The sequence below is a fragment of the Elephantulus edwardii genome, unplaced genomic scaffold (genome assembly GCF_000299155.1).
Source record: "Elephantulus edwardii isolate Elephantulus edwardi_28Jun2011 unplaced genomic scaffold, EleEdw1.0 scaffold00289, whole genome shotgun sequence".
Classification (NCBI taxonomy): domain Eukaryota; kingdom Metazoa; phylum Chordata; class Mammalia; order Macroscelidea; family Macroscelididae; genus Elephantulus; species Elephantulus edwardii.
Window position 1 is genome coordinate 1,316,542 of NW_006400039.1, and position 22,108 is coordinate 1,338,649.

The 22,108-nt window shown below is 54.6% G+C and overlaps 1 protein-coding gene across 1 annotated transcript in view; it reads left to right on the plus strand.

Annotated features, from left to right (window-relative positions):
* NACC2 (NACC family member 2, BEN and BTB (POZ) domain containing) overlaps window positions 1-17,975 on the plus strand; it is a 41,989-nt gene extending 24,014 nt beyond the window's left edge. Inside the window, exons 2-5 of the mRNA XM_006900577.1 lie at window positions 13,897-14,061; window positions 15,372-15,477; window positions 16,023-16,120; window positions 17,321-17,975. Coding sequence (XP_006900639.1) covers window positions 13,897-14,061; window positions 15,372-15,477; window positions 16,023-16,120; window positions 17,321-17,820 — 869 coding nt within the window. The 3' untranslated portion in view covers window positions 17,821-17,975. The remainder of the gene's footprint in view (window positions 1-13,896; window positions 14,062-15,371; window positions 15,478-16,022; window positions 16,121-17,320) is intronic.
* Window positions 17,976-22,108: the final 4,133 nt, after the last annotated feature.

The following is a 22,108-nucleotide window of genomic DNA, read 5'->3' on the forward strand; positions in this document are numbered from 1 at the left end:
CTGCCTTGGAAAGGGTGAAACCAAGTCTCTCCTTGGAGGCTAGGATTTTGAAGCTCCGTCTCACATACTTGAGGCACATGGCAGAAGGGACCAATCCTTGGAGAAGGACATTATGCTCAGAAGGATGGAGGGACAGCACAGGAGAGGAAGACCCCGGATGAGAAGGATTGACACAGTGACTGGGGCAGTGGCGGACGGTATGTCAGAATTAGTGAGACTGGCTCAGGACAGGGCAAGGTTCAGAGCTGCTGTCCAAAGGGCCTCTGTGGGTCCCAGGTGACTACGGCACATAACAACAACATATCTGATTGATGGCGCTCTGGTGGTGTAGACGTAAGAAGCTGTTCTGCAGTCTCAGTGGTATGTGGTTCAAATCCACCAGCTCCTCTGTGGGGGACGAATGGGCAGTCACCTCCTGCGCGATTTACTGCCTCTCAAACTCTGCTGGAAGGACAGCTGTGAGTGTGTTCTGACTCGACAGGGCACAACAGTATCTGATGGAGTGAGTTCTGGTGGCTTAGTGAGTGGTCAGGAGTAGTGCTGACAAACCAAAGGTACACAGTTCAAATCCACCAGCTCCTCTGCAAGACAAAGCTAGGCAGTCTCCTCCCCTGAGATTCCTGCCTCTGCAAACCCAGAGGAGTGTTAGGCATGCGTGAGTTTCGGCTTGATGGCACACAGCAGCGTACCTGGTTAAGCAGTGCAGGTGTTCAGGTGTGACGTGCGTGGCGTGCTGGCTGGGCACCTGTCCGCCTCTCTCCTCCGTCTGCTGTGGACGAACTCGAGGGTCTGCGCTGCTCCCCGTCTGCTCCCCAGGAGAGCATTTGAGGGCAGGCGGGCCTGGTCTGGTTGCGGTTGTTGGTGGAGCAGGAGCTGTGCGTGCTCGGCCCTGCAGCCGTGGAGGCGTGGGGCTGGGCCGTGTGGTCGCTGGCTCTGCTTGTCCTCGTCTGGTTGCTGCTGTACTGACGTGGAGACCACTGCGCCCTGGGTTCCTGTGCAGAGCAGACTCCAGCTTGCAGAAGGCCCGGGTTTCTGTGCTGTCAGGAGAGTTAAAGTTTTCATTTCTTTCCATTTGTATTTGAGCTGCTTCTTTTTCATTTCTTTTGACAGTCGAGATTCTGGGCTGCTCACCTGCATCTGTGAATTCTCTCTGAGCTGTCCGAGGGTTGGGCTGCTGGCGGGGCCTTCCTGGAAATTTCATCCTCCTCAGCTTGTGCCTGTCTTGTTCTCTTGATTCGGTTTTGCTTAGAATAAATCACAGTGCTAGCATTTGGATCTCCCAGTTGTATAGTGTCTGTGTGTACAGATTTCTGTTTCCTCCTACTTTTTTTAGTTCCGTTTCTTGTGTTCCTTCTGGGTTTTGAGAACGATCACTTGCATTGGATTTCCCCCAGCCTTCTAAATATGTGTGCAAACAGATAAGCTGCATGTAAAATAGGCTGCTGCTCGGCTTTCTTTGATTGTCCCATACGTTTTATACGTCAGCGTTTCATTAGCAATCAGTTTTAAGTATTTTTCTGATTCTTGTCATCTCCCCGCTCTCCCCATGCCAGGCCTTTCCGTTATCTTGAGGTTTGGTGTAGTTGTTAATTTCTGGACCAGTTTTGATTATCTGGTTATCTCTCTGTGACGGTTTGTCCCTTACGTTCCTTGTGGCCAAGGGTCGTCCTGAGAGCACAGCCGGGTCCCCCGCACACCCGCACGTCCTCTGTCCTTGTCCACACTGAGCACCGTGCTTGACCACCGTCCACTCCCGACTGTCCTTTCACGGTCACCTCTGTCTTCTCTGTTGGTGACTTGCCCACGTTCCTTCATGGAGGTGACAGAAATGCTCCCTCAGTTCAACGTGAGTTCCATTAGTGAAGACATATTGTACAGCAAAAAATGAAAACATCGAACAGTTGGGGCTAGGAAAGAGTGAGGCTTCTTTGTTTCGATACCAGCCTCGTGCAGCTCACCGCTGTTCAGTGTTTACTGGCTGTTCCTTCTCTGCATTCTCCCTTCAACCTATCGTTGTCATTTTTTATTTAAATTGTCTCATGGGTTTTGTTTTTTTAATTCAGTATTAAGGCTTTCATTTTTAATTGGAGGATTTGGCCCTTTGGTATTTCATTAATTACTAATTTCTTAGGGCTTAATTTGCCATCTTACTAATTATTATTCTTTTGTCCTAACATGGTCTTGTGAAGTTTGTTTTTTGTTTGTTTCCTCTTTTTGGATTAATCAGATGTTTTATTTTGCATTTTGCCCTATATACACTTATTTTTAAGTTTTTATGTTCTTGTTTTAGAGTTAAAGACTTCTACATTTATCAGTATTTTAATTTTTTTTTTTTCATTAACACTCTCCTTTCAGAATAGAAAGACCTTCATCAGTCACCTCCGTGCCTTTTGCCCCTTAGCTTGTGCTCCGGTTGCCGGTGTTTTAATTTTGGGAACATGTTAAGTGTCACCAGATGTTTCTGTTGCCTTTATATCAGTTACATTTATACTTTTCTACATTCCCACTCTCCCTTCTAGTGGGAAGGCGTTTCTTTTGGGACATTCTGTCCGTGACCCTTCCTGGGAGTTTAGCTGCTGTGAGGACTCAGGTGTGTACCCCCTCTCTTAGCATTTGGAGGCTCCAGTTATACATGTTATATTTTCACCAAATCACATATATTCTGTATCTTTTATTCTTTTATCTGTGTGTGTTCTATTGAATTGATTCCCAGCTCATGAGTCTTCTCACTTGCTGTATTTCATTTGTGTTATAACAATCTATTGAATTACTAAGTTCAACTATTGGCATATTGCTAAGAGGGGCTATTCCTTGGAGAAGAACATGTTGCTGGGGAGGTTGAAGGGTCAGCAAGGGAGAGGAAGACCCTCAGCCAGGTGGACTGACGCGGTCACTGCTGAAGTGGGCTCTTGTGTGTCAGGAAGTGTGAGGATGGTGCAGGACAGGACAGGGTTCAGATGTTTTGTCCATAGGGGCTGCTATGAGTCATACTCGACAGCACCTAACAACAACAACAATTATCTTATAAGGAGTTGCATGGGCAACCCAAAGCCGTGCAGTCTGAACCCACCAGCTTCCACGAAGAAAGGTGAACGAGAGCCTGCTGTGTTGAGCTAGGAGTCAGTGCAAACCCACAGTTCACAGCAGCAGGTGACACGGGAGTGCTGGCATCTAAAGGCGGGTTGGTTTTGTTGATCCTGGCTTTTGGGTGCTGGTCTTCATATTGTTCATGATATTTCGTGAACCTTTTTTTAAAATTTATTTGAAGAATAGTGAAAATCCGTGTCTGTTAATAGTCTGATTTGGGTTACCGATGGATCTACATTTTATGTATTTTAAAAGTTGTTTTCTATCATTCTGGTTCGGCTCTTTGCCATTCTGGTTTTTTGTTGCATGCTGAACGTCATCTGAAACCTTTTGGAGGCTCTGAGGACTTCATACTTGAAGGAGGGTCTGTGAAGTCTCTGTTAAAAATGAGTTAAGTTGTTGTGCTATGAGCGGGAGTCCAGGGAGCCCCTGGAGTAGGCTGTGGCTGACATGTTTCTAGTTAATCCATAATCCTGGGCTATAGCTCTTTTGTGGTTCCAGCTGAAGGCTTGAATATTCTGCAGAGCTTGTAGAAGACCTGACGTTAACATTGGCCTTTCCAGGATGTAAGACCTTAACTTTGAAATGTAAACTCTTCCCCCCTCCACCCCTTGCATTTGGTTTAGCTGCGGAATTGTACCTAACATGTTAGTGTGCGGAATCTTTGCCACTTAGATCTTGTGTTGTTTTTGCCATAAGTCAGCTGTGACCCGTGGCGGCACTGTGACCAGCAGATCTGAACCTTGCCCGCTCTGCAGTCCTCGTCCTCTCCGGCACACTTGAGTCCTTGTTAGTCACTGTGTCCTTTTATGTTGATGGGGCTCTTCCTCCCCTAATTGACCCTCCACCTTTCCCAACACGATGTTCTCCAAGGACTGGCCCCTCTGACAACAAGCCCAAAGTTTGTGATGAAGCTTCACCACCCCTGCCTCCAGGGAACACACTGGTCACTCCTTCCCCAGGGCAGACCTGTTCGGGCAGTCCATGGAGTATTCAGTACTCTTCTCTGACACAACTCAAACGGGTCAGTTCTGTCATCTGTAGTCAGTGTCACTTGCAGATGCCTAACAAGTCATTGAAAAGATCATGGCCTGGATCAGATGTACCGTATCCTTTAGCTGACATCCTTACTCATAAGCACATTGGAGAGATCCCTGACAGCAGATTTCCCCAATGTAATACATATTTTTAAATTATTATTTCTTGTAGAAGATTTCAAAGGGCCATTTAGGAAGAAAAAGCAAAGTATAATAATGAAATGTGCGAGGAGCTGGAGTCGGAAAAATCAAAAGGCACAGACAGACAGGCTTGCTTGACATTTCTTAAGCTGAAGGAACTGAAGGAAAAGCCTTGAGTAGCAATACTTGATGCTGAAGGCAAAATGTTGAACAACCCAGGAAGCATCAAAAGACGATGGAAGGAGTACACAGAGGCATGTTACAAAAAAGAAATGGCCAACACAGAAGAATTTCATGAACAACTTATGATCAAGAGGCGACGGTGATGAAGGAGGAAGTTCAAGCTGCTCTGAAGGAACTGGCAAAACATAAGGCCCCAGGGATTGGTAGAATACCAACTGACATATTTCAGCAAACTGATGCTTTCCTCAGTGTGCTCGCCAGGCTGTGATAAATCTGGAGAACAACTATCTGGCCAACGGACTAGACAAGATGTGTGTTTATTCCCATTCCAAAGAAAGGCGACCCAGCAGACTGAGGAAATTATCAAGCAATATCATTAATGTCACACGCAAACACGATACTGCTGAAGATTATCCAAAAATGCCTGGAACAGCGCATCACCAGAGAACTACCAGATGTGCAGGCTGGGTTTAGAAGAGTTTGTGACACTAGGGACATTGTAGCCAAGGTTAGGTGGATCTTGGCTGAAAGCAGAGAGGAATGTCTACCTGTGTTTCATTGACTGTGTGGATTACAACAAATTGTGGCTAACTTTGGGAAGAATCTGGATCCCAAAACACTTAATTTTGCTCATGCAAAACCTTTACTTGTGGTCAGACCAAAACAGGGGAACACTGCTTGGCTCAGGATCAGCAAAAGCCTGCATCAGGGATGCATCCTGTCCCCTTACCTTTTCAGTCTACATGCAGAGCAGATAACTTGGGAGCCTGGACTTTATGAGAAGGGAGGTGGCATCAGGATTGGAGGAAGACTTAACAACCTTCATTATGCACATGACACAACCTTGCTTGCCGAAACTGAGGAGGACCTGAGGCGTTTGCTGCAGAAGGTCAAGGACTATAGTTTGTTTCCTATGTATAGTTGCCACTCGTGTTTTTAATAAAAGATATTTGCCATGAAAAAAATCTTTGGGCAAAATTCAGTCATTTGATCTCCAGCCTCATTTCTGTCACCAAGCCCATAATTTCTGACACCAGTCCTCCTCCTGTGTTTCTAACGTTTACATTCCAGCCAGCAGTGACTAATACATCTTGATTGTATGCTCGATCAACGTCAGACTGCAGGAATGTGTAGAAATCCTCAATTTCCTCGTCTTTTGCTCTAGTTGTTGGTGTGTGTATTTGAATAACGGTTATAGTAACAGCTCTTCCTTGTATGCGTACGGATAGAAGCCTGTCGCTCACAGCGTGGCGCTTGAGGATGCATCTTGAAATGGTCTTCTTTGCTATGAATGGAACACCCTTTCCTTCTTTTCCTTGCCCGGCGTAGTAGATCAGGTAATTTTGTGGTTGAGAGTGGCTGGTTCCAGACCATCTCAGCCAGAATCTGCAGTGTCTGTGTTTCTACGTTCCATTTCATTTGTTATGACTTCTGATTTTCCTCAGTTCTTATTTCGTAAACTCTGTGTTCTAGTTAGGGAGCTCTGGTGGCCTAGTGTCAAGAAGCTGGGCTGTAATCCCGCAGATGGGAGCCTCGCGGTTTTAGTCCCTGTTCCGAAGACTCCGCTTGACTCTCTTACCCAGCCTTCTAACAAACTTGGGCAAAGGCTCTGAGCTCTGCTTCCAGGGGCAGCAGTCCCAAGGCCCGCTCCGAGTCACGTTGGATCTTGGGTTCTCCGCTTCAGCTGCGGCCGCTGTCCTGCAGGCGTGGCTGGTGTAAGAACTTCTGGCTGCCGGGTCCCCCGTATTCTCTTGCCGCTGCCTTTCCAACATCACCATGAAAGAAAGCCGGGGTGATCTGAGCCCTCAGAGGTGCTCGTTGCTGCGTTAGGTGACACGGAGTCAGCGGCAGCTCATGCTGGTGGAGCCGAGTGTGTAAAGCACTGAGCTGCCAACCCAAATGCACGTGGTTCAAACCCATCAGCTGCTCCAGGAGCAGGACAAGCCGTCTCCTGTGCGGCTGATGTGCAGGCTCTGTGAACCCACTGGGGCGCGGGACTGCTTTTAACCCGATTGTACACAGTCTGGTCTTTTGAAGAGCGAGAAGACACCATATAGTGACAAACAGTCCTCGTCCAGCCCCCACCCCTCCCTTGGCCCAGAGGTGCTCCCAGCTGCTGTCACGTGACATGTGTCTCCACGTGCACGTGTGTGCTCTGCACAAGCAGCAAACCTGATGGTCTGTGCCTTGCGTGTTGGCTCGGTGTGTTGTGACTGTCGTTCTCGGGCCGTGACAGCTCCCTGCGTGTGTCTCCCCGAGGCTGGCGTTTCTTCATCCAGGAGAGCGCATCTCTCTTTACCCAGCCCCTTGAGTGGGTGTGTAGGCTGCCTCCCGCTTCAGGTGGGCGCACCGCTGCCTGTGTCTCCTGGCCATCTCTGGACACGCCTGACAGAGTCCTGGTAGGACGGAGCGCAGGAAGCGTGTGGGAGACTTGCGGAAAGAATTGCTGGGGTTGCCACGTGGGGGTGGAGAGCAGTTAGGGAGCTGACTTCTGGAGTCTCCAGGGCCCGACTCAGGTGGTGACCAGGATGGAGACGTGCAGGAGGATCTCCAATCTGGGAGGCGGACTGGCAGGACTGGAGTGGTGGCAGTGGCCAGGTTTGTTTGGGACAAGATGGTTAGTGCAGGCTTTGCCAGGCCCTGTGACGTCCTCCCACCGTGGTGACCCCCCCCCCCCGGCCCTGGAGGGTCTCCCCCCTGCCCCGCCCCGGAAGCCCGCAGAGGTGTGGTGCACACGGGCATCCTGTTCTCAGAGTGTGACCTGCAGGACCTGGAAGCTGTCGTGGTGGGCACCAGGGGGCAGAGCAGGTGCATTTGTGATGCAGGAGAAGCCCCCCATGAGCAGAGTGGATTGGACAGGGCTGCATGTTCGTCCTGGGCAGGCTCCCTGCTCTGTGTGTAGCTGGAGGGCAGGGGAGTACGGCCATGCTGTGGGCACGGGAGGGATGTGAATCCTGGTGGCACTAGCAGGGAGAACACGAGTGGTTGCTGGGCACTGACCACCGAGTACCGCTGCTTCCCTGGATCTAAGGTACCTCTGGGAGCCGTTCCCTCTAGAGGTTGGTTTTTCTTTCTTTTTTCTCTTCTAAAGTCTCTGCATTTTTTTAAATTGAGATTTTAATGAAAGCTTATAAAGAACTTGGATTTCCAGTCGTTCATTGTTGCACATTTTCCTCCCTGCCCCCCTTCCCCCAGATCGTTTTTTTCTTTGGGGGAAAAAGTTCTTTCATTGTTACACAGTCTTCCCCTTCACCCCCGCCGACCACTTTACTATGCAGCTCTTATTCTGGACTCTTTTCACGCCTATAATACCTAATCATATATTCCTTTTATACAGTTCTCTCCCTCATCTGTTTCAGTGCTGTGTAGATTATTTATCCCCTCTTTTCTGAGTTTCCTCCCAGCCCCCATGCCAGTCCTGTTTTATAACAGTGATGCCGTATTTCATTTGTTTTATAACAAGTATGCTGTATTTGTCTTTTTTTATTATTATTATTATATTATTTTTACATGTACTGTCAAATCACATCTGACTGGTACAGGAGATTGCCCCCTCCTTCTCCAGCAGAGTATCTGGTGGATTTGAACCGCATACCTCTGGGATTGCAGTGCAGCGTCTTGCCACTAGGCCACCAGAGCTCCCTGTATTTGTCTTTTTGTGCTGAGAGATTTCATTCAGCATAATGTCCTCCAGGGTCACTCATTTTTTATTTGATGAGTTCCTTGTTTTTCAGTGCTGCATGGTATTCCATTGTGTGACTATACCACAGCTTCTCTATCCATTCGTTTGTTGATGGGCACTTGGGTTATTTCCAACTCTCTACTATTGTGAATAAAGCTGCAGTAAATATGGGTGTGGATATATCTGCTGCGGTGGCAGTTATAGTTTCTTTGGGGTTTATTCCCAGGAGTGGAATTGCTGGGTCAAATAGTATTTCTATTTCCAGCTTTTTGAGAAAGTACCATACTGACTTCCATAGTGGTTGTACTGTTTTACACTCCCACCAGCAGTGAATATTTACTTGTTCTAAGATGTTTTAGAAAATGTTCTAAGACTTTTAACACATATATAGACTCATGCAACCACCACTGCTGTCAAGGTCCAGAAGCAAACGACCCTGTCAGCCCCTCAAGGCCACACTTACCTCCCCACACCATTGCCAGCTGCTGATAGATTTTCCATACTCAGGTTGCCTTTGAGACAATGTGACCTAAGTGGAGTCTTCTGGAGGAGGAGAAGTGCCACCTTTGCATTAAAGAGTTCAAGAGGAACACTGAGGACCCGTCCGTGATCTGAGGACCTGTCTGTCCATGATCTGAGGACCTGTCCATTATTTGTGTGCCTGTCCATTATCTAAGTACCCGTCCGTGATCTGTGTACACCTGACTTGTCCGTGATCTGAGGACCTGTCCATGATCTGAGTTCCCTTTCATGATTTGAGTACCTGTCCGTGATCTGTGTACAACCTTCCATGATCCGAGGACCCGTCCATGATCTGTGTACACCATCCATGATTTGAGGACCCGTCCATGATCTGAGGACCTTGTGAATGATCTCTGTCCCCGTCCATGATCCTGTGTCCCCTCCCATGATCCTGTGTCCCCGCCCATGATCTGCCAAGGTGCAGGCAATCTTAGAGGAAGTGGAGCCGAGTGCCCCTGAGAGATGAGAGGGTGACACTTGGCCGCACTCCGGACACGTTGTTAGGAAGGGCCAGTCCTGGGAAAAGACGGCATGCTGCGGGAAGGAGAGGGTCAACAAAGAGAGGAGGGGCCTCCACCAGGTGGCTGGACATGGTGCTAGAGCAGTGCGCGCCAGCATGGAGATTGTGCGGATCCCAGGACGGGGTGTGGTTCCAGTCTGTTGTTCAAGCTCGCTGAGCCATGGCTGACATGCTGGCTCCTGTCGCCCAGGCCAGCACCCTCCGAGGCGTCTCCCGTGAGCAGGGATTTGACACTTGCCTCAGCGTGTGCTTTTTCACGGCTGATTCACGCTGTCACAGGGAAAGCAGCTTGAGTGTGTATCTGTTTCCAGTTGGGCTTGTTCTCCACGTGGAGCTGCTGTAAGTTCTGCTGCAGATGGAAAGGTCGGTGGTTCCAGTGCAGCCACGGCTCTGTAGGAGAGAGGCTGAGTCTGATTCTATAAAGATGTGCCGTCAGGAAGCCCATGGGGCTCAGCTGCTCTCTCAGGTGGCGTCTCGAGTCCAAATCAGCCTGGAGCTGCCAAACAACAGGACTTCTTGTCCAGGTACCTGTGTGAGCGCTCTTCTGGAAATGCCTGGAGGTGATCTTGTTGGTCCCATGCCATGTGCCTGGTTACTGCCAGGCCATTCAGGAATGGCGGTGCCACCTCTGGGCTCCGGCCAGCAGTGTCTCTGCATGCCCACGGCTCCATGCCACCGCTTACTACCGTCAGTATTTTCCAAGGTGGCCATTGGAGGAAGTGGCTTCCTCACCACTCTTTCCATTTGCAATCTTTCAATGGCGAAGAGCGTTCTGTCTGCGCACCCGTTTGCCACGGGCACATCCTCTCTGCTCAGGCTTTCCCTGTTGACAAGGTTGGTTTGTCTCCTGGCTGAGTAAGGGCTTTGCTAGCGTTTCTCTCCGTCCTTTGTGCAGGGCCTTTCCCAGTGGGAGTGGGGCATCACGCTGAGGCCGTCTCCTCAGATGTTTCTTTTATGGTCTTACTGTTGAGGTCAAGTCTAAGCTTTCCGCTTTCACTCAGGGTCACAAAGCTAGGTTTCTAGCTTTATATTGGTATTTGTTTCGGAGTTCATTTGTGTTTGGATGACCACTGCTTGAGGACCTTTTATTTCTTTTCTTGGATCTTTCCTCCATTGAATTGATTCTATACCGGTGGCCGTATTTTGTGAGTCTTCTTTGAGCGCTTGGCTCAGTTCTGTGACCTGTGTACTCGTCCATGTGCCAGGACCACCCCATCCTGCCTATCAGCCCTTCTGCCTTTGTGGTCATTGGTTCTGACCCCCCGCAGCCTTACAGGACAGAGCAGACACCTCCAGCTCGTCCAGGCTGTGGATCTTTCCAGAAGTGGACTGGCACACCACTTTCACACACTGGCATACATGTGAACCACTGACCTTTTGATTCGCGTCCAAGCATTTAACCCCCATGCACTCAGGCCTCCCTTTATGGTTGATGGTGGGCGTTGTCCGTCTGATTCGGTATGGACAGCAGAGCCAGGCGCTGGCGGGCCTGCCTCATCCGCACGGGCGACAAGCGCTTCCTCTCCTCCCAGACCCTCAACTTCTCCAGGCAACGCCCGTGGCCTAGTGGTAAGGAGCAGTACTGTAAAACCAAAGATGCACAGTTCAAATCCACTAGCTACTTCTCAGAACAGGCAGTCTCCCCCCACAGACAGCCTGCTGGAGGGTCGGCTGTGGGTTGGTTCCGAGTTGACAGTCCACACCACCACCATAACTGTTTCTCTAGATTTTGGGTCCCTCCAACAGGGGGCTCGTCCTCCAGGCCCCATCAGCTAGCGTCCCACAGCCACTCGCGAGGTTCTCAGGGCCCAGTTCTTTCAGACGTAGAAGCCACACCTTCTTTCTCCCTGGTCTGCCCCAGCCTGGGAGCTCTGCTGATGTCTGCGGCGCTGGGGGCCTGACTGCCGGGCTGGTTCCAGCAGCCTGCGGCCACGCAGCACATCCGCCCAGCTGACAGGCGTGTGGTGCACACCTGCTGTACGGCCGGCAAGTGTGGCTCTGTGTTTGGATTTGAGGTCAAGAACTTGTTCAATCCAGCACAGTGATTCCTCACCTTAACTGCTGGGTGCAGAGAACTCTGAGGTCTTAAGTACAGCTTTTACCCCCTCTGCTTTTTCTCCAGTTTTAACATTTTATGAGTTTTATAAGGGAGCTCTGGGGGCCTACGGGTAAGGCTGGCGGTTTGAAACCACCGAAAGATGGGAGAAAGATGGGCAGTCTCTCTGTAAACCCACTGTGCTGACAGGACAGCTCGGTCGCCTTTCTTGGAGGTAGATGACCAAGGGTCATCTGGGTGTGCCCTGGTCAGGCTCCTGACTCATGAGGTGCTTGATCCAAGCATGATGGCCCTGTCCATGCTGTCTCTGATGGCGCCTGCTGATCTCGATGGCCCCAGGGGCCTCTTCCCGGCTGTACACCCTTGATGCACGTGGGGACCAGAACAGGCTTTGCTCACCATTTGGGATGAAGCAGCTAGGGTGGCGGCTGGACTTTCATCATATTCCAACCCAGTGACCAGAGCATAGGGAGACTGTGTGGACCATGGCCGAGGCGACCTTCCCGGTCACCCACTGGGTCATCTTTTCACTCATGAGCTGCTGAGGTCTGGGAGATGGGCAGTCACTGGCATGGCCAGGCTTCACCCGCAGCTTTGCAGTGCCGAGAGATGCCCCCAGGGCCAGCAGCTGGGTTTCTGTTCTTGGAGGTCCTGCCGTGACCTCGGTGACGCTGATGGACCCTCTCTCTATGTTGAAGGATGACTTCAGTTGCCATCATTTTCTGCAGACTCCCCAGGTCCTGGACAGCTGGCCATCCGGGGGATCAGGGTGTGTCTCTGGGGAGGGTAGTGGGAACCTGCACCACAGCTCGTCCTGGAGCGGTCCCAGGGCTGCGCTGGGAAGTGCCACGAGATCACACCCCCTGGACAGCCTGCAGCCCTGGATAGCAGAGGTCTTCGTCTACCCCAGAGTCCAGCACTGGGCGACACGCTAGTCTGAATGACCCTGTGGAGGCCACCAGGCAGGTCCTGCAGGGTCCCTGCCAGCTCTGGCTGATTGGACCTGGACACCATAGGGAGGGGGACCGCTTGGGGTCTGTGTGCTGCTCTGAGAGGGGGCGGCCCGGAGGAGCAGGGAGGCTCCAGCACCTTAGCTGTGCGCTCCGAGCTACGTTGCTGTACTTGGTATTTTTAGCCTCACATCCAGCACGTGGCTGGGCAGAAATAGCTCCTCGGCTGTTCTGGATCCAGTGTCTCTGGGCGTCGGAGCGGGGGCACACACACACACACACACACACACACACACAGTGGCGATTTGGTTGTGGATGACGCTGGCTTCTGTTGGTAACACTGTAAATGCGGCATTTATGCTTTAGAGTACGGTCCCGGTGGTTCCTGGGGCCCCAGGTGATTCCAGGGTGAGCAGCTCCTTGCTCAACTCGTTCCCTCCTCACCTTCCAGTCAGCGAGGCTGGGGTGCGATGGGGCCTAGGGCTGACCTGAGACCCTGTGCCAGGGCTGCAGCCCAACAGGGTCTGCACACAGTATGGGGGTGACCTGAGGCATCATGACCTCTTCCTGTGGACAGTGGACACTGGAGCCCCCCTCGACCTGGGGTCCACGCCGGGGAAGCTCTGTCCTCGGTCCCTGCAGGGCACGGCTCTGTCACGAAGCTGCTCCAGGACCCTGCTCTGAACCATGGGTCCTGCTTGTGATACAGTTGCCCACACCAGCTCCCCAGCTCGTGGCTTCTTGGGGCTTGTAGAATTTGGCCCACAGGCCAGGCCGCACCACCATCCTCAGCTTGGGCTCATTTGGTGCTTTCCAACTCCAGGTTCTGGAAGACTAAGAATGGGGCACAGCCTCTCCAAGCCCTTGTCCCAGCCCCTACCTGTCCCCCCACCCCCCAGCTTTGAAATGAACCTCAGGCGTTCACTTTTTCCTGTGAAACCTTGAGAGTGAGGGGTCCCTGGGTGGACAGTCTGCAGGCGGAGCGAGGAGGCAGGGGGATGGACAGACCTGCCCTACACCTGCAAAATGAGCCATGGGCCAGACACAGAACCAGGAGTCCACCCTTGGCTGCAGGCAGCGTGGCTGGGCCAGCACCTTCACCCCTCCAGGCCCCTCCCTCTGTCACACACCCCTGCCTGCAGGTGCCCTGGAGGGCTGGGTGGACCCTGTAACTTCTCAGCAGATGGATGTTAAAGGAGGTCAGTACTGGACAGGCCACAGGGATCTGAACAAGTGAGGTGGGACATCGGACGACCTGGGGTGCCCAACCAAGAGTGCTGGCGGGCACCCCCTCCTGCTCACTTCTGTGACCCCCGTCCCCAGCTGTGGTCTGTGGAATGTTCACAGATGTTCACAGCAGGTGCCGTGTGTCCTGACTGGGAGCCACTGACCACTCTGTCCAAGTGGCTCCCCCCACATGTGACAGGAGCCCTTGCTCACTGAAACGTAGCCTCCTCAGAGGCAGATTGGGGCCTGGCAGGCCTGGGGGTGCACTGCCCCCTGGGGGGGTGGTTTGCAGGGCCTGCTTGCCCATGTGGCTCTTGGAGCCGGCCAGTGTCCTATCCCTGTCATGGCCACATCTTCAACCCCATCTTGAGCCCCAGCCACAAGTGTTGGCCTGTGGGGCTGAGTCAGGAGCTGTCTGATTCTTTGTCACATGGGGAGGGGCAGCGTGGTCAGCTGGACTGTCCCCCGACCCGATCATCTTGTGTGTGCAGTGCCGGAGAAGCCGGAGCCGGTACCTCTGGAGAGCCGCTCGTGCGTCCTCATCCGCCGAGACCTGGTGGCCCTGCCCGCCAGCCTCATCAGTCAGATCGGGTACCGCTGCCACCCCAAGCTCTACTCGGAGGGGGACCCCGGAGAGAAACTGGAGCTGGTAGCAGGTGAGTCCCTCCCATGCCCCCCACCATTGTGGGCAAATGTCTCCCCTAGAACAATGGACTCATCACCACGCAGGCCCTTTCTTCCTGGAAGAATGTGTCGTTAAGGGAGTTCTTCAGTGGAATTAATTTAGCATTTTAATCGACTCCCCTGGGCGGAGCCTCTGATTGGCTCTGGATGTCATGATTGTACTGTGTGTAATTCAGGTCACTGGGAAGGAGCTGTGAGCTGTGGCCCTCCCAGCGACAAGGCTGCCATTAAAGGGAGGCCTCTCGGTGGCTGGGGGTCCAGCTCCAGGCTGAGTCCGGACGCCGACTGGGGCCTCTGTCTGGTCTGATGCCCCCTGGACTCCTGTCCACGCCGTGCTTTCCAGCAGAGCCCTTAAAGTCACAGCTGTCCCCTGTGCTTGGCGCTGGTCAGCAGCCCACCTCACAAGCACCCCCTAGCGTCCCGTGCATGGAGGTGGCATCTGGGGCTGCCCTTCTCTCCAGAGGAGAATGTTTCTCTCCTGAAGATCATACCCATGGCTGGCAGGTGAGGGCTGCGCTCGTCCGGGAGCTACATGGCCTTTTTAAGGGAGCCCTGGCTTACATCTGCGCGGACGCGGCTGTGCTGCAGAGGCCAGGCAGGCACCCTGGAGTCCCTGGGAGTCCTGGGGCCCGCGGGAACTATGGAGAAGGTGGTCCTGCAGAGGCCCAAGCCCTCCGCACCCTCCTGCTCCAGGGCAGCCAGTACAGAGTTTGGGGAGCAGCCTGGAGCTGTCCTAGCTGTGCAGGGAACCTCCCGTCTCAGGCCGTGCTAAGCCTCGGTTTACTGATGTGTCCCTGAGGAAGTCTGTGGGGGCCCACTACATGGTGACGTGGCTCCGAAGTGGGCTTCAGGGACCTTGAACATGTCTGACCACAGACTGTCCACTGCTTTCTCTGAGTGGCGGCTGGCAGAGCAGTGACTGTGGCTTAGGTGAAACGGCCCCGGTGAGTGGGACGGGCCTGCCGCTACATCCTTGATGGCTGGGGTGCCCACTGAGCCGGCCTCTCAATGCTGGGCCCTGTCTCTGGGCCGAGGGGCCCTACCTGGGAGTCTACACTGAGGCTCCCCTACCCCAAGCTCTCCATGTCCTGGACGGCAGCCCGGCCTCGGTTCACGAGCTCGTGAGGACGTGAGACAGGCCACCAGGTCCTCAGCACAGCTGTCCCACAGTGCAGAGACCTGGCCTGGGGAACATCCAGGCACTGGGTGTGGTGGGGTGATGGGCGGGGTCCCGGTCAGGGTCCCGGTTGAGCTGAGGTGGCTGCCCCATTCTTGGCTGCAGGCTCCGGAGTCTACATCACACGGGGCCAGCTGATGAATTGTCACCTGTGCGCGGGGGTGAAGCATAAGGTCCTGCTGCGAAGGCTCCTGGCCACCTTCTTTGACAGGTGGGTCCAGGAGGGGGGAGGGTGTGGAGGAAGGTCGGGGCCCCTGTAGCCAGGAGCTGTCTGCAGGTGGAGATAAAGGTCGGGAAACCCCTGTCTGGGAGCTGACTGTGGGTAAACATAGGGGTTGGGGTCCCTCCGGCTGGGTTCTGTCTGTAAATGGAGGCTGAGCTATAAACTGGACCCTGAAGGAGCAGTCTCTGCCGCCTAGATGGGCACAGGGGGCCTGACTGCAGACATTTCTCAAAGGGCTAGTGAACACCCCAGCCCAGCCCCTTAGTGTGTCCTGCACCAGCATCTGTGGAGGACCCTGCAGGCTAGGGCTTCCCTGCAGGACAAGGATCTGACCTGGCTTGGGGCCTGCTTAGCCTGGGAGTCCCGCACTCCTGTCTCTCAGGAGGGCACACCCTTCTCCTTCCCATGCTCACCATGACCCCTGAGACCCCCGAGCCAGGACCTTTCCACGGAGGGGAGGGCCTTCAGTGTGCAGGGCAGGGATAGCCAGCCTTCACGCCCACCTCAGCCGCCTCCTCCTCCCGTCCCCCCAGGAACACCCTGGCCAACAGCTGCGGCACCGGCATCCGCTCGTCCACCAGCGATCCCAGCCGCAAGCCACTGGACAGCCGCGTCCTGAATGCTGTGAAACGTAAGGGCCATATCCAGGGCCAGGGGTTGGGGTTGAGGACCGGGGTGCTGGGGCTGAGTGCCTTCAAGGCCTAGAGGGTTGGGCCCCAGGAGCCAGTTTTGAGTCAATTCTGGGAATGGGGGTCTCAGGGATCAGGGTCTCAGACACTGGAGTCCTGGAACCATCACGCTGGTACCCGGGGTCTCTGGCGGCCCACGACCCTTCCTGTGTCCCATCAGGGTACTTGAGCAGGGACCGAGGGGACAAGAGACGAAAGGACCTTGTCAGAAGGCAGCCTCCAGGGGCTCGGGTTCTGTGGGTTCCTAAGCTGAATTCAGCTGTGAAACTATTTTAATATGTGAAATAGATCTAATTTTCCTCTTCGAACAAACCCCTTATTTACATTTGGAGGTTATTTTGAGCCTTTGCCATCTGCTCGGCCGCTCTGCCTCCCGCTCCCGGTGGCGCGGGGGCGGAGCAGTCCATCTCCGAGGCAGACCGCCCCCCTGGAGCCCAGATGCGGGCGATGCAGGCTGATGCGGGCCAGTGCGGGCCGGCCTGTGTCACAGCGCTGGCCCTGCATGTCCTGTGGCCGCAGGAACATACAGTGATGTCTTTTCTGGCTAAGAGCATCTCATGTGAGCATCGACTCCATGCTGCAGCGACAAGGTGGGGGACACTGTGCAGCAGTGGTCAAAGGCCCCTGTGCTGGGTGACAATGACAGGCTTAGGTGGAGTGTGCGAACACTCCCACCCCTGGCCTGGCCAGCTCCTGGGGGCCTGCTCCAGGGGCCAGTGAAATGGAGATCTGCCTGTGGCCAGGGTAGGGGTTGGGTTAGTGCTACTGGCCTCTTCCCCTGGGCCCCTACAGTCTTCGCCCCACCCCCATCAGGAAGAACCTGTGGCTGGCCCCTGCACCCACCAGGGACAGAGACTTAGGGGGCCCTGCAGAAGCACATTCTCAGCCTGACTGGCCCCCTCCCTGAATCTGGAGCCCTTAGGTGGGGACTGTCCCACAGGAAGTGGACCTTCCAGGACTGTCGCCAAGGTGTAGCTGGACCTCCACCCTGTGGCCCACAGCCACATGTCAGCCAGCACTGGGCTGTAGGGTGTCCTGAGGGTCCCTGGGCCCTGTTGTCCCAGCGTGGGCCCCTGTGCTCGTGAGCACTCTGGCCCCGGGAGGGCGTCCAGATGCCCACGCCCGCTGCCCTCTGGTTGCAGTCTACTGCCAGAACTTCGCCCCCAGCTTCAAGGAGAGTGAGATGAACGTGATCGCAGCCGACATGTGCACCAACGCCCGGCGGGTCCGCAAGCGCTGGCTGCCCAAGATCAAGTCCATGCTGCCCGAGGGCGTGGAGATGTACCGCACGGTCATGGGCTCCTCGGCCGCCAGCGTGCCTCTCGACCCCGACTTCCCGCCCGCCACCCAGGTCTTTGAGCAACGCATCTTCACTGAGCGTCGGGCTGACTCCGCGGCCATCGTGGCCCTCCGAACAGACACTGTGAATGTAGACCTGGCCTCCGCCCCCAACCCCGCCTTTGAGGCCGGCGAGGAGGCCGATGGGGCGGGCTCGGTCATCCAGGAGGTGGCCGCACCCGAGCCACTGTCCACCGATGGCCAGAGCCCAGCCCAGCCCTTTGAGCAGGGCAGCGCCAGCTCCAGCCGGCCCGCGACCCCTGCGCGGAGACCAGAGCCCGGCAGCTACCCCGGGACTTTGTAAGGGCCGGTGGGCGGAGCAGCGGGCGGGGTCTTGGCGCTAGAGCTTGCATGTGTTACTAATTCAGACCAATGTGATCGAGCCACAACCTACTGAACCGCTACTGTTGCCTGAGACAATGTGACTTTACTCTGCTTGTATTTAACGTATGAAGGAAACTGTTGCATTCGTTATACTGTAAGCGACTAGGCCACTGCAGGTCTGGTTGCGAGAAGGTCCCGGGGCCCCTGCTGCTGCTCCCAGGCTAGTCCCCAATGGTAGCTCTGCCGCCCCGGGGCTTGGGGGTTCAAGCCCCCTGCCCTCCTCCCACCCCTTGCCCCTCTCTCTGCCCAGGAAGATGAAGCCAGCGGCCACCAGTGGCCTGTGACTTAGGGGCGTGCATTGTGTGACACTCCATTCTGTATCTGTAAGGACCCCTGGGGCTGTGGGGTGGGGCCAGGCCACAGGGAGCAGACTCCTTGGTTCACTGATTGGTTTGCGTTTTCTGCCTACCCAGGTCCACCGAGCATGTGTGCACGAGTGAGTGTGTGGATATGTGCACGTGTGTGGGGGTGTGCACATGTGGGTGTGCGTACATGTGGGGGGTGATGGGCAGTGGGATGGGTGTTACGCTCCCTCAGGTGAGGAAGGGCCCCTGGCTGTGCCGCATCCCCCTTCTCCACCCTCGCCATTGCCCACCATCCTGGCTGGGGCTGCCTGCACTCAAGGGGTACCCCTGCTAACAGCCCCACCACCTCATCTACTTTGGGGTTCTGCTTCAGTTTTGTTTTTATTTTGTTTTGTTTTTCATTTAATGGAGATTTGTTTCTTCTATGTTTTTGGACCCAAAAGAGCAAAAATTAAGGAGGTATGGGTGTTCCTGCCTCCCCACTCGCAGCTGGGTCCCACTCACCTTCGTGGGGGATGCCTCGCTCCTGGGTCTGGTCCAAGGCAGCAGGTGTCCCTAGTGTGGGCCTCCTCGTATGTGCCTGGAAAGACATGCTTCTGTGGTTCCGAGGCTGCAGACCAGACACCCAGTAGCTAGGCCTGGCCCTTGGCAAAGTAGTGGGGCCCTGGAGGCTGGCCTGTCCCATTGACGAAGGAGTAGGGGGTCCCCGAGGCTGGCCTGTCCCTTTGAGAGTCAGTCTGTTTGGGGAAGGGGCACAGGGAACCGTCAGGTCAGGGACACCCCTCCCCAGGCCTGCTGCTGTTCTTCCACACCCCCAACACTTGTCCCCCTCAGTCCCTCTGTCCTTGCATTGCTCTTACCCATGTTTCCATCCCCTCTGTCCAGAGTCCTTGACCCCTGTGGACCAAAAGCTAGGAGCTGTTCTCCTGCTGGAAGTGGGGGCTTGGCCCAAACTTGGGGTGCCTGGCCTGCCTGGGTGGGGTGCTGTTAGACCTGGCTCTTCAGTGTCCCCTCTTCCTCTGGGAGGAGGTGTGGAGGGAATGTGCCTCCCTGGCCAAGCTCTGGGCTTTCCTGCCTCCTGAAGCTGTGCCAGGCATATGCCTTCCAGAAAGTTCTCCTGGCTTCCAGAAAGGGTATTCCTGCAGGGTAGGCAGTGGGGGTGCTTATCACAGCCTCTCTACACACCTCCCCTGGCCAGGCCCGGCAGCCAGGCCCTGTACCTCGGACTGGACGTGGCTGTAGAGGGCTCTGGGATACCCACTGTGGCTAGCACCCCTCCCGAGGGACCTCTTCCGGTGACCAGCCAGGACAAGGACCAGACAGGTGTTCCTGGAGCCAGGAAGAGCTGCATCGGGGTCTGGACTCCACCCACCTCCCCAAATTTGCACTTTAGTTGAACCATCACTGGGGACATTGGGGAGACTGGCCACCTGCCCTGGCTGTCCACTAAAGGGCTCTCTCCCTCCGCTGCAGAGTGGGCATGCCTTGGGACCCGCGGCCGGGGCAGGCCACATGGAGAGGGCACCCCACTCGGGGAGCATGGTGCCCGAGAACCCCACCCCCAGCTGCTTCTAGTCATTGTTTTGTCATTGGGGTCAGAAAGGCAGGCGATCTGCAAAGCTGCTGAGACCCTGCTGCTTCCCAATGTGAAGAGCCCTCCCCGGCCCGAGTGGTGTCCACTGTGGGCATGTGGGTGGGTGCGTGTGGCTGATGATTGTACCTACGTGGGGCCCTCCACGTCCTGAATGTCCCATGGGCGGGGGGCCGGCTGGGGGGCCTTCCAGAGTGCCTTAGCGTATCGTGACCATTTTCCCCAAGAACCCCGGCCCCTCCCATCCTTTGTTTACAAGATGACCAGTTCCAGAACCGGGGCTACCCTGTCCTGAGAAGTGACCCCCCGGCACACCAGACCCTGTAGCCTGAGAGACAAGCCCCTCAGTATTTATGTCTGCACCTTATTTCTAAGCCTGACTATTAGCAATACACATATCATATATAGAGTCTATATAGAGCTAAGTTATATCAGCGCCTTTTCGGGAGGCGAGGGCACGGGACTGGGCGGCGGGCTGGTGCCAGAGACAAGGCCACTCCCGCCCTCCTGCCCTCCCAGAGGGGGACGTGGCGCAGGAGGCAGTGGGAGGGCGTGAGTGCAGAGCCTGGGGAGGGACGGAGGTGTGGCAGTTACTGTGAGTCTGGCGGCCCGCCTGGCCGGCGCCTGGTACTTGAATTCTGTCTTGTTCTGCACTGTGTCTGGTCTCGTCCAGGATTCGCTGTGGTTTCGCACCTTTGCATTCAGTTGTTTGTCTAATTTTGTCCTGAACGTGGACGAAGCTGTGGATAGAGACCAGGAAGGAGACTGGTCTGTGGAGGGGCTCCGGGGGACCCTGTGGGACAGCAGCCTGGCGGCCCGGTTTCTGCCCTCCACACGTGTGTGTATGTGTCAAGCTGGGGGGAGCGGATGTGTGCTGTCCATGGGCAGGGGGCTGGTGGAGCCCGTCCGCCCCAGGGACCGCACTGCTCTAAGACCAGGGCTGACCTTTCGAGCTATTAGGAGCAGACTGGCCAACCCTGCCCCCTGCCATTTCTGCTTGAGCGCCCCTTGGAGGGCCGGGTTCCTAGGGAAAGGCCCACGGAGCCCCAGCATGGACAGGGTTCTAGCAGGCCACACTTTAACTACTGTGCCAGAAGGGTGCCACCCGAGACAGCCACGGTGCACACCGGATGTTTAAAAAATGGCAAGGTTGCTTGTTTTGGTTGGTTTGTTTGTGTTTTGGGGAAACAAAAAAAAAATTAGAAGGACGCTCTCAAATTGGACAGCCTGCTTGTGTTCTGACCAGTCACTTCCACCGTCCACATCTTGCACACGACCGTGATTTCTATGTTAAAAGAAGCCAAAACTTGCAATACTATTTTTAGCAAACAAAAAAAACCCCAAACCCAACAAAACCCCTGAGTATAAGTGTATAAACATTTTTGCCTTGAACATTTGGATGGCACTTGATTCAAACAGAACATTAATCCTTTGGACAGAATGTTTTGGGGGAAGAGATTTAAAAAGGGGATGGTTGTTGGTTTTTTGGTTTGGCTTTGTTTCTTTTTTCTTTTTTAAAAAAAAAAGAGTCTGTTTAGGGTTAAAGTAGTACTGTAACTCATGACTGTTAAAATAAAGAGATAAACCGTCGCTGTGCCGTAAGGAAGGTTCCAGACTTACCACTGAGCTAAGTTTCAGCCACAAAAGATGCTTCCCCCTTCCTTCTCCGGGAGGACCCTGTCCCCTCCGCGCGCGTCCTTGGCCTGCGGCCTCCCTCTGTGCTGTACCTCGGTAGAGTGCACTGTTATACTTTGTAGCCACGGCTGACATATCTGTAACTAAAACAGCAGAGACTTCGGCTCCCTGCACACGAGCCAGTTCTGAGGTGGAAGCCATCAGCCTTGATGAAGGGTGTGATCATTCATTGTTGAGCGCTTTGTAACATTCACATTTACAAGATAATAAAGTCAGTTCAAACCCACGCCCTTCCTGGACTTTTTTGGCTCACAGGACTGGGAGAAACTTGGCATTTCGGGGGTGCAGGATCCCACAGATGGGGTCCCCCGGCTGCTGGAGCGGTGGGGTGGGATTTGGGACCACCTGCTCCACTCCATGAAGTGTCCCCTCTCCCAGTGTCCCAGGTATGTGCCGGTCAGCTAGGACCAGTCTCAGTGCCCAGGTGGTCTTGGAGGAGATTGTATCTAGGCGGTGGGGTTTATTTCATTGTTGCTGCAGGATTTCCACTGACTGCTCTCTGGGCCTCAGTCTTGCCTGGGAAATGGCAGCAGGGGCAGTGGTGGCTTGGTGATAGAAAGGCTACCTTCCACCCAGGAGGCCCGGGTTTGACTCCCCGTCCAGGATGCCCCAGTGTC